General features: G+C 57.5%; 7 protein-coding genes across 7 annotated transcripts; 3 read left to right on the top strand and 4 right to left on the bottom strand.

Moving 5' to 3' along the window:
- Positions 1-118: 118 nt before the first annotated feature.
- On the bottom strand, positions 119-1739 carry F5144DRAFT_136189 (CobW/HypB/UreG, nucleotide-binding domain-containing protein). The gene has a single exon (XM_066782338.1). It carries the CDS (start codon positions 1442-1444, stop codon positions 293-295), a length of 1152 nt encoding a protein of 383 aa, XP_066647062.1. The 5' UTR covers positions 1445-1739; the 3' UTR covers positions 119-292.
- Positions 1740-2156: 417 nt separating this feature from the next.
- F5144DRAFT_600139 (uncharacterized protein) lies at positions 2157-2541 on the top strand (the record flags this gene model as incomplete). The annotated part of the gene is made up of 2 exons (XM_066791051.1): positions 2157-2289; positions 2348-2541. The coding sequence occupies 2 exons, from the start codon at positions 2157-2159 to the stop codon at positions 2539-2541; spliced, it is 327 nt and encodes a 108-aa protein (XP_066647061.1).
- A 723-nt stretch (positions 2542-3264) lies between these two features.
- On the top strand, positions 3265-4182 carry F5144DRAFT_563837 (uncharacterized protein). Its single transcript, XM_066788397.1, has 2 exons — positions 3265-3716; positions 3809-4182. Exons 1-2 carry the CDS (start codon positions 3369-3371, stop codon positions 3941-3943), a joined length of 483 nt encoding a protein of 160 aa, XP_066647060.1. The 5' UTR covers positions 3265-3368; the 3' UTR covers positions 3944-4182.
- A 426-nt stretch (positions 4183-4608) lies between these two features.
- F5144DRAFT_545552 (uncharacterized protein) lies at positions 4609-5708 on the bottom strand (the record flags this gene model as incomplete). The annotated part of the gene is made up of 2 exons (XM_066787373.1): positions 4609-4886; positions 5018-5708. 2 exons carry the CDS (start codon positions 5706-5708, stop codon positions 4609-4611), a joined length of 969 nt encoding a protein of 322 aa, XP_066647059.1.
- A 1934-nt stretch (positions 5709-7642) lies between these two features.
- F5144DRAFT_528021 (uncharacterized protein) lies at positions 7643-10985 on the top strand. Its single transcript, XM_066786871.1, has 2 exons — positions 7643-8473; positions 8526-10985. Exons 1-2 carry the CDS (start codon positions 7882-7884, stop codon positions 10736-10738), a joined length of 2805 nt encoding a protein of 934 aa, XP_066647058.1. The 5' UTR covers positions 7643-7881; the 3' UTR covers positions 10739-10985.
- On the bottom strand, positions 10986-12951 carry F5144DRAFT_563825 (mitochondrial 37S ribosomal protein mS47). The gene is made up of 2 exons (XM_066788396.1): positions 12512-12951; positions 10986-12440 (listed from the first exon to the last, which is right to left on the bottom strand). The coding sequence occupies exons 1-2, from the start codon at positions 12677-12679 to the stop codon at positions 11061-11063; spliced, it is 1548 nt and encodes a 515-aa protein (XP_066647057.1). The 5' UTR covers positions 12680-12951; the 3' UTR covers positions 10986-11060.
- Positions 12952-15532, bottom strand: F5144DRAFT_563824 (Dak1 domain-containing protein). The gene is made up of 2 exons (XM_066788395.1): positions 13716-15532; positions 12952-13652 (listed from the first exon to the last, which is right to left on the bottom strand). The coding sequence occupies exons 1-2, from the start codon at positions 15079-15081 to the stop codon at positions 13153-13155; spliced, it is 1866 nt and encodes a 621-aa protein (XP_066647056.1). The 5' UTR covers positions 15082-15532; the 3' UTR covers positions 12952-13152.
- Positions 15533-15744: the final 212 nt, after the last annotated feature.

The raw sequence follows: 15744 nt of genomic DNA, 5'->3' as shown, positions 1-15744 counted from the left end.
CAGTTGAGGATTTGTGTTTAGTGAATAGAGAGGGGATAAGACACTTGGTATAGATCCAGTTTCTGACATGCTGTTTACGAGTTACGAAAGAAATACGATAGATTTACTTTTTTATACACCATATCATAATAATCGTCAATTTTGCATAGAATAGACCAGGGATGGCCAGGAAGGTACATCACCCTTGCCGTTAAATAGCAAACATAACATAAATCATGTGTAGAGTAGAATTGACTTCTCCAGTACGATGTCCAACTCCCAAACACCACATCTGTCTCTAGTCTAGTCTAGTCTAGTTGACTTTTGTCACCGTCAGCACTCCCTTGTTTGCGCCATCTAACTCTATCAACCCCCCCGCATCTAGCTTCTTCTTCCACTTGGTGCTCTCATATCTCGCCAAAATTACCGTCATCCTCAAGATGGCCTCGCTACTCGACGCATGCTCCGTGACGTCCTCCGCCACAGGCGTAAAGGTCCACCTCCCAAAGGCCCAATTCAAAATATACCTGCTCGTCGAATGTGATGACGCCGGCAGCAACACATCCTCGTCCGAGTTCTTGACCGCCCCCGCCACCGTCAACACGGCCTTGATCCGGTAAACCTCGTCTTTTGGTGTGCTCTTGAGGAAGCTCATCAGCTTACCCGCATCGACCGCTGCCCCCTGCGCGCCCTTCAACTCCACCGACAGCACCTCCACCTCGGATTGGTGATGCTCGTCCTTCTTATGATCATGCCCGCACCCATCCCCATGTTTACACCCATCCTGACCACCCACCTCCTTCTCATCCTCCAACCCCCTCGCCAGCCCCCCATCCACCCCAAACACCACCCCAGCATCCACCCACCCCTTATCACTCTTCACCCACGCCACATCCACCTCCAAATCCCCCAACCGATCCAGCACCTCATCAAACCTCCTCTCCCCACACCCCTCCCACTTATTAAACACCACCAAATCCGTATACCTCGCCTGTAGCCTCGCCGTATAGCTCGTATCCTCATACCCCTTCCAATTCTCCACATCAATCACGCTGACCACCCCATCCAGCACGTACTCGCCCCCCGTCTCCCTCGCCAACCGATTCACCTCCAGCGCGAGCGTGGCCGGGAAGGCGCTCCCGCTCGTCTCGACCACGACGCGGTCGGGGGTGGCGGTGGCGCGCAGCTCGGCGAGCGTGGGGCCGAGTTGCCCGACCAGGTTGCAGCAGATGCAGCCGTTGAGGAGCTCGGTCACGCCGGCGATGGCCGAGGAGGAGGCCAGTTGGGAGTCGATGGCCAGGTCGCCGAATTCGTTTTTGAGGAGGGCCAGTTTGTAGGTGGGGTTGAGGGCGCGGAGTTGGGGGATCAGGTTGAGGATGAGGGTGGTTTTGCCGGCGCCGAGGAAGCCGGTGACGATGGTGATGGGGATGGGTTTGGGTGTGGTGGTGGGGTCGGTTTGTGTCATGGTGGGCGGACGGTTGATGTGAGTGAATGAATGTGTTGGGTTGTGTTATTGAGGAGGGTTCTTGTAAAAGGATCGACAGAGTTGGCCCGAGAAAAGATGCAAGGAGTGGAAAGTGATAGGTTAGTTGGTGGGGGAGTTGTAGGCTCTGTATTGTGCCGGATGGCGGGGTGTTTTGGAGGGGCGCGTCTTGGCAGCGGCGTCGAAATAAAGTTCGTTCCCTGGAAAATCCCCGAGTGGCCCGTTTTCATGACTGACTCCCGGTTCGTGGGCAGAGGCGAAGGGGAAGCGGCATTCCTTAACGCGCGAGTACATGTAGAGATGTAAGAGACATCCCGACTACCTGGGCATCTGGGTAACTCTGACAAATTTATCACGAATCAGGACTGAACCCTCGCCGTCCCCGGGTCTGGCGTTCGGCGAGGGCGAGGCGGACATGACAACTTGATGTCTGAGATCAAGATTCAGAGTGGTTAAAGAGTAGTGTGATTCGGTCAAGGGATGGATGGGGTTGTCTTGGAAGACAATAAAACGTCTCTTAAGAGCGGGTGATACGAAATCTTGGGGAGGTATATGTGCCTTCTTCAGCGTTTTAGGCTTGGGTGACGTCATGTCCATACCCTGGAATCTGAACATATTAAAGCGTCAAACCCTCAAACACAAACAACGCCTAGTTCTACCCGGTTTATGTCATGTATGTACTTACTCAAACACCATGTCCCAGCCGGTCTTGGAAGAGCAGTCAAAGAAACCCGGCCGCCCCGACTACAAGGCTAAGCTTGATGAAGCTGCGGATCGAGAAAAGAGCCCTTCCCAGGCGCAACAGAGCACCGACGTCGTAGAAAAAGGTATGTGCATGCACATGTTAAGTTTACTGCAACATTTTGCTAATAGATGCGCCGCTAGTATCCCAATACGTACCAACTGTGGGGAGGATACTCGGGGCTCGGGAGTCGGATCCAGGTCGAGAGCCATCACCAGAGAAGAATGTGCCAGGGCCTCCAAACCGGCCCGAGAACGACGCGCAAATCGAAGAGTTTCTCAGGGACCAGCACCGCAGCAAAAAGGTCGTGGGGATAGAGGAGCCAACGCAGGCATAGATGAGCGGCGAGTCCAAATGATAAACATCCAAGAAATTCTCAATCCATGGAGGCCACAGCGAGGGACCTTCACATACTTTGTCTTCCTTTGCTTGCCACCGCTTCCCGTTTGTGCGACTATGCGAGGAATTGATATTTGCAATTACGTTCCTTGAAACGCAGTCATGTTGGGCCATAACTGTCTGGGTAGCAAGCGGGCATGCTTGAGCAAACGATATGCAAACACACGGTTTTCAGCAAGCGATTCTGGAACAACGCCAACTACACACCGAAATACTGACACTGACGCAAGTAGCATTCAAGTCGTTCGGCCATCACTCAGGTCGGCCGCAAATCACGTTGCAGCGCGCAGAAATGTCTCCAATCTTTCAGCATTTCACACCCACATGGATACGGGTGAGAAACTTCCTATCAAGGAGGTCCATCTCCGAAGTAGACCTCATTTGAGGTCAGGCAACCTGGCACCGTGGGATACTAGTGGCGGTCGTGGCAACTTCGTGTCATACTTTTTGATCTGGAGAAAAAAGGAAAAGAAAAGTTTAAGAAATTTTGCACCTGCCGCAAAGTTATAGTCGCGGTGCGGCCCAAAAGTGGGGCCATCGCTTTAGCAACTATCCCGGCTCAACCCACCCCGTCCCCCATTGAAGCCTATCGATAAGCACAACCCCGATCCATCACTTTCCTCCTACATACATACATCCCTGGTCCCAAGCAACACTTCCCCCATAGCATCCCATCAACCACCACCACCACGACATCCCAACCCACCATCCACGAACAAACACACACACAACCACGACCCACCCGATCTCAAATCCTACAGCAACATGCCCGCCGACGAATACGCCCCCGCCGCGCGCGGGCCGCTGCGTCTCAAGGGCGCGGCGGGCGTGACCAAGAAGAAAAAGAAGAAGAGCGCCAAGAGCAGCACCACAGATCTTGCGAAGAATTTGGCTACGGGGGATGGGGCGGCGGGTGATGGGGGGAGTGGGAGTAGTGGTGCCCTTATTTTGAGGGAGGAGGAGAGTGTGGGGGGGAGGGAAAAGGAAAGGGGGGATGGGGAAGAGGGAAGGGGTGGGGAGGACGGGGAGGAGAGGAGGAGTGGGGAGGAGGGTGAGGAGGAAGAAAATAAGACGGAGACGGAGCGGAGGTTTGCTGAGGCGAAGAGGAAGAGGGTATGTGCAAGGTTGTTTCCAAAGCCCACCGCCTTTTTGGGGGAGAGAGGATTCGTGCGAGAAGACGAATGCTAACAATGGTGGCGTCGCAGTTGAAAGAACTTACCGAGTCCGGGCGCATCCGGCCCGAGCTGCTAAAGACACACAAGCAGCGCGTCGAGGAGCTGAATGCGCACTTGGCGAGGCTGAGCGAACATCACGATATGCCCAAGATCGGGCCGGGTTAGGGACTAGACTGGCCGTGCCGTTTTGCCGTGGTTGCCATTTCCAACTCTACGGGTGGTTGTCTCGCTGGACAAAGGGCACAATATGGATGGTTTACGGACGGCGGAGCGGCTGTTGCGGTTGCCGTGGAAAGCCGGATGCATGTGCGAGGCCGTAGGGCGCAAAACAACGGTTGCATATTTGTTTACTCGATACCCAAATCATTTCAAACGGACACAAAAATATCATCCCGGTTGCGGTTCTTCGAGTGATTGTAAATTCCCTTTTATTACGGCTTATTAACCCGGCCAACGTGGCCCGCCCGTCTATGTACTGTATCCTTGCGTGTATATCCCCGGCCAGTTGCCGCCCGATGGTCTATTCCAATTTTCCTGTCTTCTCCCCGAGAAATAAATGAATGTGGTATCGTTTTGTGGTCCGTCCCGGTCCCGATGCTAATGTGTTGTACAATGTGCCGTACGCTATGTGGCGTGTGATGAGAAATGACTCCGTAATGAATGCCGCAAATGTGTAAAAACCAAGGACCAAACCCGCGCAATGCAGTGCTGAAAGTCTCCGAAATAAAGCACAATGAATGAATGGATGGATGGGACGTTCTCCCTGTCGAAGCCGGATAGTGGCACCGCCCTCCGGCTTCCGTCACCTGCTTGTCGTTCCATTTGCTGGCCTAAATCATCAGCAGCAGCATGGCGAACCCGACGATGCCGGCCACGGTGGAAGCACCGCTGCGGTGACCAACGGCCGCGTTCTGGAGGCTTGGCGTCGAACCCGTCGAGGTAGGCGCAGGCGTCTCGCCGCCGTCGGCAGGCACATAGTTCGTCCTGGTCACGATGACGACCGCTCCGTTGGGCGATGTCGACGTGATGGTCTCGGTAGTCTGACGAGAAGTGGGTCGTGGCGAAGTCGTCGACGCAGGCGGCTTGGTTGAAGTTGTCAAGGTCGTCTCTGCTGATGGTTAGATAAAGGCCCGATGGTGAGTTGGTCAGGGATGTGAAACCCAAAGGGCTGAAGTAGGGCAGTGATCGAATAGCATGGGGTTTAAAAAAGAAAGAAAAATCAGAACGAGGCTCACGTACCTCCGGGAATTGAGGAGGACGGCCGGGTCTGAGGGATAGAGGACGACGACGACGACGACGACTCCTCCCGTTCAGAAGAAGTAATCCGAGAAGAAGTAGAGTCACTTGTGCTCGTAGACGTACCAGGCAGTGAAGAGGAAGGAGAAGGAGTCGGGGTCGAGCTCGGGGTATTCGAGGTGGGAGGCGGTGCGCTGCTGCTGCTCGAAGGCCTGACACTCGTAGAGGTGCTGGTGGGAGGGACGTTGGTCGTCGAAGGCGGGGGGGTCTCAGTCGAAGATTCGGAAGTCGGCGCCTCCGTTTCACTCTCCGTCTCCGTCTCTGTCCCGGTCTCCGAGTCCGGCGGGGTTGAGCTGGGCCCCTCAGAGGTCGAGTTGTCGTCGCGCTTTACGAGTTGCAAGATGGAACCCCCCAGAGGCGCATCACTCCGGCGGACAGCCTCCAATGCCTTGTGGTTTGTTGCTCTCCCGTGACAGGGCATCCGTGTCGAGGCAACTCCCAGGAACGCCAGCATGCACACCAGCATGATCATGGTGGTCCGCCGAGCGTTTGTCATCTTTTTGGTGGAGTCTGGGCGTTGCTGGTTGTCGGTCGTTGTTGGCTGAGTCCCGGCAGCAGTCTTCTCCCGGGCGTCGACGGGAAGAAGGGTTTCGGAGGATGGCGATTTGCCGTCTTTAAGCAGGTTGAAGTCCATGACGGAGGATCCGGGTCAGGAAAGGAACAGGTGGATAATGTGCTGAAGTTGGACCACCGGAAGGTTTGCCCCTTGAGTATGCAGTCGACAAGTGACGAGCTGCAGGCCCTGCGTTCGTTGAGTGGTCAAGTTGTGCCTGGCTCCTCCGGTTAGCGGTTTGGAGTTGCAATGGTTGGGCCACCTTTAGTCAAGAAAAACAAGATTGGAGAACGAGTCGATGAGCCGGGCCCGGACCATGAACCACTTTGAAACCCTGGCTGCGTTGTATTGCGCGGTTCTCTTTGTCTCACTGCCGGGAGACTGCAAAGCACAAAGTGGGCACAAGAAATGCAAGAAACCTGATGATGAATCTTACCTTGTACCAACTCGTTTCTTATTACGGACTGGTCTTGTCGCCCGCCACGTTGTGATTCGCACCCTTTAACCCCACAGGAAGAGCCAACTGCACGGTCCTTCGCCTTGGTGTTTTGGATGGTTGGCCGAGTGAGGGTTCGGCGTCGCCTTTGGGGCGCCGCCGAAATATATGTAAAGCTCCCGATTACTGTGTACGGTGACCGGAGATCCATTGAGGCGCTGATATCCTGGTTAGAGGAGGGGCGTGCAGATCGGCTCAGCTGGGATGACGCTGCAAGTACAGGGGTCCCAGAAAGCACTCCCGGTGCCAAGCCGGTCGACGGCGATGCTCATCGAACACTGGGCAAGCTTTTGGCATGTTGGTGTGTTGGTGCGTTGGTAGCACAACCGTCCACACAGACGCGTGTTCACTTTTGCCTCTGCATGCATCGGAGATCAGCCTAGGACGGAAATACTCTCCAACGAGACGAGACGCCTCCTCGCTTCGTGTTTGAAGCCATCGAGCACCTGGATGAAGCGATCGCGGTTATTGGAGCCCGGCTCGCATTGACCTGCACAGCCGCCAGCCATCGCCTTTTCCATGTTTTACCATTGGCGGCTGGTGGTTGTGTGGGGGGCAGATTCTGGTAGTGGCTCCACCAAATCGACACAAGCAGCGCGAGCTGAGCGTGGTGGGCACCCAAGCGCCACCTCTATCGCAGAGAAGGCTCGATTGATGAAACAGCCTGCAGCATTCCAGACCAGACCAGACTGACATGACACGAGTGACACCCCAACCACTGCCAACCTCCATTTTTTCATAGCGCTTTTTAACCGTGTGGCCTGCCATCATGATTACTGTGTTGGTTTAACTAACGGTGACTCCCATATTCTTAAAATTGCTGATATTGCATTTGGTGGATGCTCCTCGTATTGCCGACGTCATTGATGCTGGAACTCGCGAACAAACTTTCGTGCCGGATGTCCCGTTGCCGGTCGAGGCCCGAACCAGGATTCATGGCTTGGCGCTAACACGAGATTTTTGGAACGGTGGTGAGGGTGGGTTGTTGAACCACCCAGACCATCGCAGACCAACAGATCGACAACAGTCCATCATGGCGGACGTGGCTCGTGCACGATTCGTTTGAGCCTCAGTCATCCGATCGGCGCCCAAAGCAACGCCGTTGTCTGCGGGGGAATTTGGGGTTTGGGGTTTGTTGTTGCCATCGACAGCCAAATTCAGGAACCAAATGAGCTGTGGAGTTTGGGTGGTCTCAAGGTGAGACCGGGCTGTCCGCTAGCTTTGAAAATGTCCTAGGCCAGCTCGGCCAGTCAATCCACCCTGTCAAAAAGATGGATACAGCACTCACAATCAAAAGCACCGATGGCGCGGGTGAAAGTGTGCATTGCAGCATAAAGCATTCAACCTGTGGGGCAGCTTCGGCTTGGCTAAAATGCACAAGAAGAAGCCACATGGTTGTGGCGTATCAACGGGATCGGAAACAGGAACGGGCTGCCGAACCCCGATGGCTTCTTGGCCCGTTGTGGGCCGCACCCTTATCGCGCCCAGCCCTGGCAAGGCCAGCGAGCCACTCTGGAGCTTCGACCCATGACGATGGAAGCTGCGCAGACTTTCATGTGATCCACGACTGACTTTGGAATGACACTGGCCGCGCGAGTCCACTTTTAGCACGCGCAACACCCAACATGCGGGATTCCGCAGCGCGACATTCGAATTGTGCACTTGGTGATCTTCAATCGGTGATTTTCCCACTCCTGCAGGGCCCATTTGGTCCCATGTTGCGCCAAATCGACGCCGTCTTCAACTTCTCGACTGGCCATGCCTGAGCATCTTCAACCGCCCTCTGCCCCGAAAGCCCCGACCGGCCCCGGTAGCTCCGACGAAGACCATGATAATCTTAGACTATTATCCCGCTCGCCGCATCCTTATCACAGGCTGAATACCGAGCTCATCGAACCTTCAGACCGCATCGCGAACCCGCGAATCACGATCGGTGACGGCCATAGCATCGCCGAAGACTCGGACGCAGCTCCTCCCCGTCCCTTTCCCGCCTTTACAAGAGACTCGCCGCTCACCAGCGAGAGCGGCACCGAGGCCGACGATGAGCATTTTCTCAAAGGACTCCCCGCCCCGAGGCGATCACACAAGGGATTGAGGGGCAGGAATGAACCGCTCTCGGGAACCTCCACACCGTTGCTCTCGCCTTCAGTATGGGAAGAGGAGGATCGGAAGACACATTCGGGTTCTGGCCATGGCGGGCACGAGCGTGAGAAGCGGGCCGTAGCCGAGAGGCTTCGCCGCCGCAAGGAGCTGATTCGGAGGGCGACCGAGGTGCTGCTTCTGATGTGGCAGGGGGGGATGGTTGCTTCGAATTCCGAGGCCCGATCTTTCATTCACTTATACCGGAAAGGTAACTCTCCTGCTGCTCATAGTAGACAAACCAAGCTGATTAAGAGTTGTAGAATTTTTAGCAGTAGGCGGCTTGTTCTGCGGCCTGGCTGTGGCTTACCCCTTGAGGTTGGTGAGCTGGGCTTACCGTCAGGGGAAGCCTCAGAAGCCCATACTGATCCGCGTCCCCGCCTCCTTTGATCCCGCGCCTGTCCTTTACCCCCCGGTAGTACCCGTCCTCGTGTCCCTGCTTATCGCCGAGAACGTTGAGGGCGCTATTCTACCGAGCCTCGTCCTCAGCATTTGCGCCCTACCAAGGCCGCTGATCCCGGGCGCACGATACTGGGAACTCATCAGCTGTACCCATTGGCTGCTGTCATGTATCCCTTTCACGCTGGATACCCTTATTCCTACGGCCCAGGCGTTTCATGAGGACGACATCTCGCGGGAAGTCCTGGTCTTGCTTTACCCGTTACATCAGACACTGTGCCTCGCTTTGCACCACCTTACAACAACTAGTCTTTTGATATCGGAGCTTCAACTTCTTTCGGTTGCTCTTATCGGCCTCCTTTTGTTGGCCAGCTCACCCCAGGCTGTCATTCTAAAAGCAGTGCTCTGGGGAGGCGGCCTGGGCCTCGCAGTGTTTTGCAGTCAGGTGATCCAATGGGGGATCTTGCTCGCTCGCGTACCGAAATGGCGCTTTAGACGGACGCACCCTTCGACGAGGAGTGAGTCTGGTTGTCAGTTGCTACGGCAACTCTTACCTTTCGGGCGTCGCCGTTCTGGCTCGAGGGCAAGTAACGGCAGCGCTGTATCCGACACAGAGCATTCAGTAGATGAATATCTCGACGGTTTACCCGCCTCGCCGCCCAAGAAGGCTAGACAGGCAGACACTGTCAGCGATGCCGAGCTCATGCCGGCCACTCCTCTGGGCCTGACTAGGGTTCAGTCGGACTCGGTTGAGTTATTACAACAAAGCCCAACCCGGAGACACACCCTACCTACCACGGGAAAGCCGCCCGGCCGTCCCAAAGTGACAACCACTCCCTCAGGCCGCCGGAAGCGCGCCGCCTCAACCCGAGTCCGCGCCCTTTTCTCCCTCACCCAAGCCCAAGCCACCATCCGCAAGTGGCTCTATGCCGGCTATGTCTACCTCTGCATCCTCCTCGTCATCTTCGTCGGCATCCGCCCCTACGTCCAGCACTACGCCCTCTCAGGCCACGAACCAGTCGGCTGGGCCCTGGGCTACCTATTCGGCGACATCCCACAATTCCGCTTCCAAATCGTCAAAGCCAACCTCGAGCGCTGGATCCCCCTCCCCGCTCTCCTCTCCAGCACCACCACCGACCTCCCACCAACCGCCTGCACCCCAAGCGACGGCTGGGTCCAACACACCCGGCTCAACTCCCTCGGCGCCGCCACCACCCGCCTCTTCCTCTCAGCCTACTTCCTCCTCACCATCCTCACCGGCCTGGCCATCGTCTTCCGCCTCTCCCCCATCTACGAAGTCGACACGCGCCGCAAAGTCTTCCACTTCATGATGGTCGCCATGTTCCTGCCCACCCTGTACATCGACCCCTGCTACGCCGCCCTCGCCCTCGCCCTCGTCCTCGCCGTCTTCCTCCTCCTCGACCTCCTGCGCGCCAGCCAGCTGCCCCCGCTCTCCCGCCCCATCGCCCGCTTCCTCACCCCTTACGTCGACGGCCGCGACCTCCGCGGGCCGGTTGTGATCAGCCATATTTTTCTGCTTATTGGTTGTGCTATCCCCGTGTGGTTGAGCCTTGCTTCCCTGTCCCGCGTGGCGGCACCCCCTGCTGATACTGCTACTGCTGCTGCGAACGCCGGGTGGGAGGTCCCCACCCGCGAGGTGGGGATGCTGTCGGGCGTGGTGTGTGTCGGGCTTGGTGATGCCGCCGCCTCGCTGGTCGGTCGTCGCTGGGGTCATCGCAAGTGGCTGTGGGGTGGCGGAAAGAGTGTTGAGGGGAGTGCGGCGTTTGCGGTGGCTGTTTTTGCGGGGCTGATGGGCGCGGCGCTGTGGTTGAGGGTTGGGGGGTGGGCTGTTGCTTCTGCTGCGTCGGATACTGGGGTAAGGGGGGTTTCGGGGATGGAGAGCCTCATGAGCGTGTTGGATTGGCGGGTGTTGTGGCCGTGGCTGCGGGTGGAGGCGCCCAAGACGGTGGTGTGTGCTTCGCTGGCGTCGTTGACGGAGGCGGTGCTGACGGGGGGTAATGATAATGTGGTGGTGCCGGTGGTGCTGTGGGGGTGTGTCAAGAGTTTGGGGGTGTAGGGAGGGATAAGATGGGATAGGATAGATAAAAAAATAGGATACGGCTGTAATGTCATGATGAGGGGAATGAATGATAGTTTGCAACGCTGTACTTGTACAATAAAGGGCTTGGGTTGTATGTGCCAGGACTCTTAAACCCAACCTTTTGTCTCGGTGGCCAACAGGAGCGCCGTTGATGGGATGAACCATGCTGTATCATCTCATTACAAAACCAAGGCACGAGCATGGGCAAAACATCAGACGAACACATCGTACAACTCTATTTTTTTTTTATTGCACAGCCGTACAGGTCGGTCTATCCTACACCTTTTAAGGAGCCGCTCTAGTACACCCATTTCGCCACCGCCCTGGACCCGCCCGTGGTTTTGCGGGCCAGGATCTCCTCGACGACCTCCTTGACGCCCTGCTTCTGGCTCCTCTCCTTGAGGAAGGCGTCGATGATCTGGGGGCGCGACATGGTGCCCAGGCTGACCTTCTTCTCGACCTGTGCTTCGGTGGGCACGCCGAACTGGGCGTACGGGTAGTCTTCGTAGTTGGCCTCCGTCAGCAGCTCCAGCTTGGGTTCGTTGCGCGGCATGAGGAAGTAGTCCTCGGTCAGCTTGGGGCTCTGCTCTGGGGAGATCTCGGTGAGCGAGGCCGGCTTCCAGGTCGCGGGCCGCTTGTCGATGAGCAGCGCAGTGACACCCTCGGTGAAGTCGTGCGAGGCCATGAACTTGGACGCGATGGAGTGCTCGCGGATGAAGGTGTCCCGAATGGACCACTTGACGCCGATGCGCATCTGCCGCAGCGCCACGTGCACAGCTGTGGGTGAGCGCGCGTGCAGCGTGGTGATGGTCTCCTCGGCCCATTGGCGCGTCGCGCCGCTCTCCCGCTTCAGGGAGCGCAGGATCTGGTCGACGCTGTTGTGGCAGAAGCACCGGTCGATGGCGCGGCGCAGCTCGCCGCTGAGAAGGATCGGCTCGTCGTGCGGTAGGCCCGTGACGAACTCCTCGATGGTGGCGTTGATGGTGGCCAGACGGGTCTCCATATCTTCTTCGTCATTGAAGCGCAGCTCGGCGAGGCGGGACTCGAGTCGCGGAAGAGAGGTCGAGTGTAGATAGTGGGTAGCGAGGCCAGAGTAGAAGACGTTGGCGCCCGTGAGGCGCGAGCTGGTCAAGGCGAGGTAGGTGCCGACGGAGCCGGGCATCCTGGGGAGGAAGAAGGAGCCGCCGACGTCGGGGAAGAAGCCGATGTTCGTCTCGGGCATGGCGAAGACGGTGCGCTCGGTCGCGATGCGGAAGGGGGCGTGGATGCTGAGCCCGACGCCGCCGCCCATGGTGATGCCATCCATGAAGGCGACGTAGGGTTTGTTGTAGGTGGCGATCAGGTGGTCCAACTGGTATTCCTGTGCGAAGTACTCCTTGGATTTCGCCTGGCCCTCAGGCCCGGACTGGTTCCACTCGGCCAGCTGGGCGACATCGCCGCCGGCACAAAAAGCCTTCTCTCCAGCGCCCTTCATCACGATCACGTTGGCCATGTCCGACTTGGCCCATTCCAGCATGCGCGGGGCGATTTTGCGGATCATGGACCCGTTGAGAGCGTTGTACTTCTGTGGCCTGTTGAGCTCGACGGACCGGAGGCCGTAAAGACTGTTGAAGAGGACATCCTCGGGCTCGTCGCCGTCGCGGGGCTTGAAAAGATCGTAGGCTTGTTGTGTCGACATCTGGAGTAGCAAGCGGTCAGCGGTGAGATGTTCGGATGAGTGATCGGGGTTGGTGGTGTTCAAGGGCATACCAGCCGTTGTGACTGCGGCTGTTGCGACAGCAGCTTGGCTCGGAGAGGCATGGCAAACAGGGTGCTTGTGCGTGTGGAAGGTCGGATGCAGGCCCGGGAGATGGTTGCTGCTATTGTTGTTGCTGGTGCTGCCGGCACCGCTCGGCTCGCAATCGTGTGGGCGAACATTTAATATGACTTGTCCCAGTGTCTGGTGGTGATATATATTCCCCCCTCGGACAGTGGACCATTGACCTTGAATTCGCACCGAGGCCCAAGACACTTGCTGCCGCCGCCGTCTTTTCCAAAGTCGGCTGCGATTGGCGATTGCAGCTTTTACTGGACCGAAGGTGACCGCGGGACTGGAGCAGGGGTCCCTGACTGCCAGTGGCAGCTGTGGGTAGCAGCTGTAGCCGGCCGTGAGATACAAACCACAGCCAATAGGCATTCTCAATTGGCAGGGACTCAGACGGCGCCTCTCTTTCCTCACACAACGAGCAGCGAGCAATCCATGGTTTCAAGGCCAACTTTAATCTGCCCGAAACAAGTATTTGAGATGACGGTAAAAGATATCCGGATGTCCATGTCTCATACGTCTTACCAACAATTACAAGCTTCCGGCTTGCGATGACAACTACAACCCCCCCCCCCCACTCTGCCCCTCACAGTTTCTCCCACCCTTCATCCACCTTCTTAATCCCCGCCAGACCCAGGAAGAAACTGGCAAGTCCCCATGCACCCGGGTCAGGTACCTGCTCGAAACCAGACCCTCCGATGTATACGGTCCGGCCTAGACTAGGCTTCATACCCTTGGTGCCGTCGGCGGCGTTTTGAGCTGCCTCGGCTGACTTCTTGACGTCGCCCGTCTGTTCAAGAACGTCGACAAAGGGGTACAGAGCGTCCACTAGGGTGCGGTCTCCCGGCCGAGCTGGCGTGTACTTGGAGAGGGCTTCGCAGCTCTGCTTGAGCGCCGCCGCCCAAACCTGGGTAGATGCCTGGCCTTCGCCCTGGGATCTCAACGAGGCCAGAAGGGCATTGAGGAAAATGGCGTATAGTGCCCCTGAAGTGCCGTCCATCTCCCTTTCCACGATGGGCACAATGTTAGCCAAGTCCACCACAGCGTCTCCCGACAGCGGATGTGACTGCAGGTGGCTCAAAATGGCTGCGTCTGTTGTTAGCGATGGCCAACTAGCACAGGAAAGGGGGTGGGTGTCTTCTCGCTTACCTTCGGCACCCCTCTTCAACCCAATTCCGCAGTCACCATCCCCTACCACCGTGTCGTAGCGTGTCACTTCCGGCTCAACCGCCACGACGGCCTCCAAGGCCCGTCGGAGCGCCTGCTGTGCGGATGTGCCGTCCGTCGTCAGGCCACTGGGCTTGATGTCACCTCCTCCCGACGTGTCCTGCTCCCGGGTCGCCGTGTTCTTCTCCTCCCACGTCCGTTTCGAGATGGGGGACGACCAGCCCGTGGCCTCACAGGGGTAGTCGAGCAGCTCGATCATGCTGGGCCCGCCAATGTCGGTGTTGACCACATTCAGCAGCGTGATGCTGAAACCCAGCCCGTTGAGGCTGGTCATGAAGGTCCCGCTGAGGATGCGCACCGGCCGGATATTGTAGCTCTTCTCCAGCTGCGCCACCACCTCACTCACGATGCCACCCATCTCCAGCACGCTGACGCCTCCCAGGTTATTCACCAACAGCACCATCTCGTTCGAGTTGACGTTCACAAACGCCCTATCCTCGTCGCTCTGGTCCAGCATTTGCGCCAGCATCTTCCGCACTAGCTCTGGCAGCGCAACCACCTCCTTGCTCGAGCCCGGCTCGTTATGAATCCCCATCCCGATCTCCACCTCTCCATCCCCCAAATACTCCGCCGAGCTGGCATCAGGCTTCGCCCTCCCCGGCACATGGACATGCTCCAGGCTCGCCCCAACACTCACCAAATTCCCCGCCACCAACCGCGCCACCTTCACAACCTCCTCCAACGCCCTGCCCTGCGCAGCCAACGCCCCACTGATCTTATGCACCAGCACCGTGCCGGCAATCCCCCTCCGCCCAACCTTCCCGGCCTTCGCCCTCCCCACCCCAACATCATCCCCCACAACCACCATCTCCACCCTCACCCCCGCCGCCCTCGCCTTCTCCACGCCCACCCCAAAGTTGAGCACGTCGCCCGTGTAGTTCATGACCGTCACCAGCACCCCACCCCCCTCCTCTTCCCGGGAGGAGGATGAAGAGGAATGATGCTCATCGCCCACCCGGCCCATAATCGCCGCCCGCACCTGCTCCGCCGCGGGACTCGCAAAGATGGTGCCCGCGACGGCGGCGCTGAGCAGGCCGGGGCCGACCATCCCCGCGAAGGACGGCTCGTGGCCCGAGCCGCCGCCGGAGATGATGTGTACGCGCTGCTGCTGCTGCTGCTGCTGCTGGTGTGGGTGGGTTGGTGGCTGGGGGAGTGCGCCGTATCCGGGTCGGCGGTAAATGATTTTGTTGGCGGCGTCGAGGGCGAGGCCTGGGTTGGTGAGGGTGAGGGAGTGCAGGGAGGAGGCGACGAGGTCCGTGGGGGAGGGGAGGAAGTGTTTGCTGGACATGGTGGTGGTGGTGGTGGTAGTGGTAGTAGTTTGGTGGTTTAGTGGTCTTGTTGTTAGGTAGGGGGTTTGGTATTGTACTCGGTAGGCGGTTATGAGAGTATATAAGGGAGAGGTAAAGAACGGGGTTTCGTTAGGTGCGTTGTAGATCTCAAGGCGATGGAATGAAGAAGGGCTCAGGCCTGGTTGGATCTTGACTCTGATAGTCGTGACTACAAGTGAGCAGGTCCGTTGTTGGTGTATATGAAAGCGTTACTCTATTCGAGACCTTGTTGGGCGTGTTGAAGCGGCACCTAATACCCTGAACCAAGCGCTCGGAACACACTAGAATTTAAGTATTTCTCGAAAACTAAACCCGAACAGACAAGCGGATTCAAACGGTTATGACGGATCGATAGCGCCTCTCGGCAACCACGTTCTCGGGAGAGCTTGCCCGATGTTGAACGGCATTGATATCGCAGGAAGGTGGGGGTGAGTGCGGGGCCTGACTGCTGCAACTTGATTTCCCGTCGTACCAAGCCCAAGTGACCTCACTTTTGACTCCCGATCGTCACTACGAGGATTGAGCAAGCCATGCAGGCAGGTTTCTGCCCGAGGAATGCTTTCGGGTCCAAGATTAACCGGTGGTTCAGGAAGAGAACAGGAGAAGGAATAAAAGACGGGAAA

This window comes from Chaetomium tenue (genome assembly GCF_020726465.1).
Source record: "Chaetomium tenue strain MPI-SDFR-AT-0079 chromosome Unknown F5144scaffold_2, whole genome shotgun sequence".
Lineage (NCBI taxonomy): Eukaryota > Fungi > Ascomycota > Sordariomycetes > Sordariales > Chaetomiaceae > Chaetomium > Chaetomium tenue.
The sequence above is the reverse complement of the archived record's forward strand: the minus strand, read 5'-3'. Positions and strand labels throughout refer to the sequence as shown.

Coding starts and splice junctions, on each gene's coding strand:
- F5144DRAFT_136189 (XM_066782338.1), bottom strand. CDS start 1,444: ATGACACAAACCGACCCCACCACCACACCCAAACCCATCCCCATCACC.
- F5144DRAFT_563837 (XM_066788397.1), top strand. CDS start 3,369: ATGCCCGCCGACGAATACGCCCCCGCCGCGCGCGGGCCGCTGCGTCTC. Junction 3,717..3,808: donor CTGAGGCGAAGAGGAAGAGG/GTATGTGCAAGG, acceptor GTGGCGTCGCAG/TTGAAAGAACTTACCGAGTC.
- F5144DRAFT_528021 (XM_066786871.1), top strand. CDS start 7,882: ATGCCTGAGCATCTTCAACCGCCCTCTGCCCCGAAAGCCCCGACCGGC. Junction 8,474..8,525: donor CATTCACTTATACCGGAAAG/GTAACTCTCCTG, acceptor TAAGAGTTGTAG/AATTTTTAGCAGTAGGCGGC.
- F5144DRAFT_563825 (XM_066788396.1), bottom strand. CDS start 12,679: ATGTTCGCCCACACGATTGCGAGCCGAGCGGTGCCGGCAGCACCAGCA. Junction 12,441..12,511: donor AGCCGCAGTCACAACGGCTG/GTATGCCCTTGA, acceptor TTGCTACTCCAG/ATGTCGACACAACAAGCCTA.
- F5144DRAFT_563824 (XM_066788395.1), bottom strand. CDS start 15,081: ATGTCCAGCAAACACTTCCTCCCCTCCCCCACGGACCTCGTCGCCTCC. Junction 13,653..13,715: donor GTTGAAGAGGGGTGCCGAAG/GTAAGCGAGAAG, acceptor CAACAGACGCAG/CCATTTTGAGCCACCTGCAG.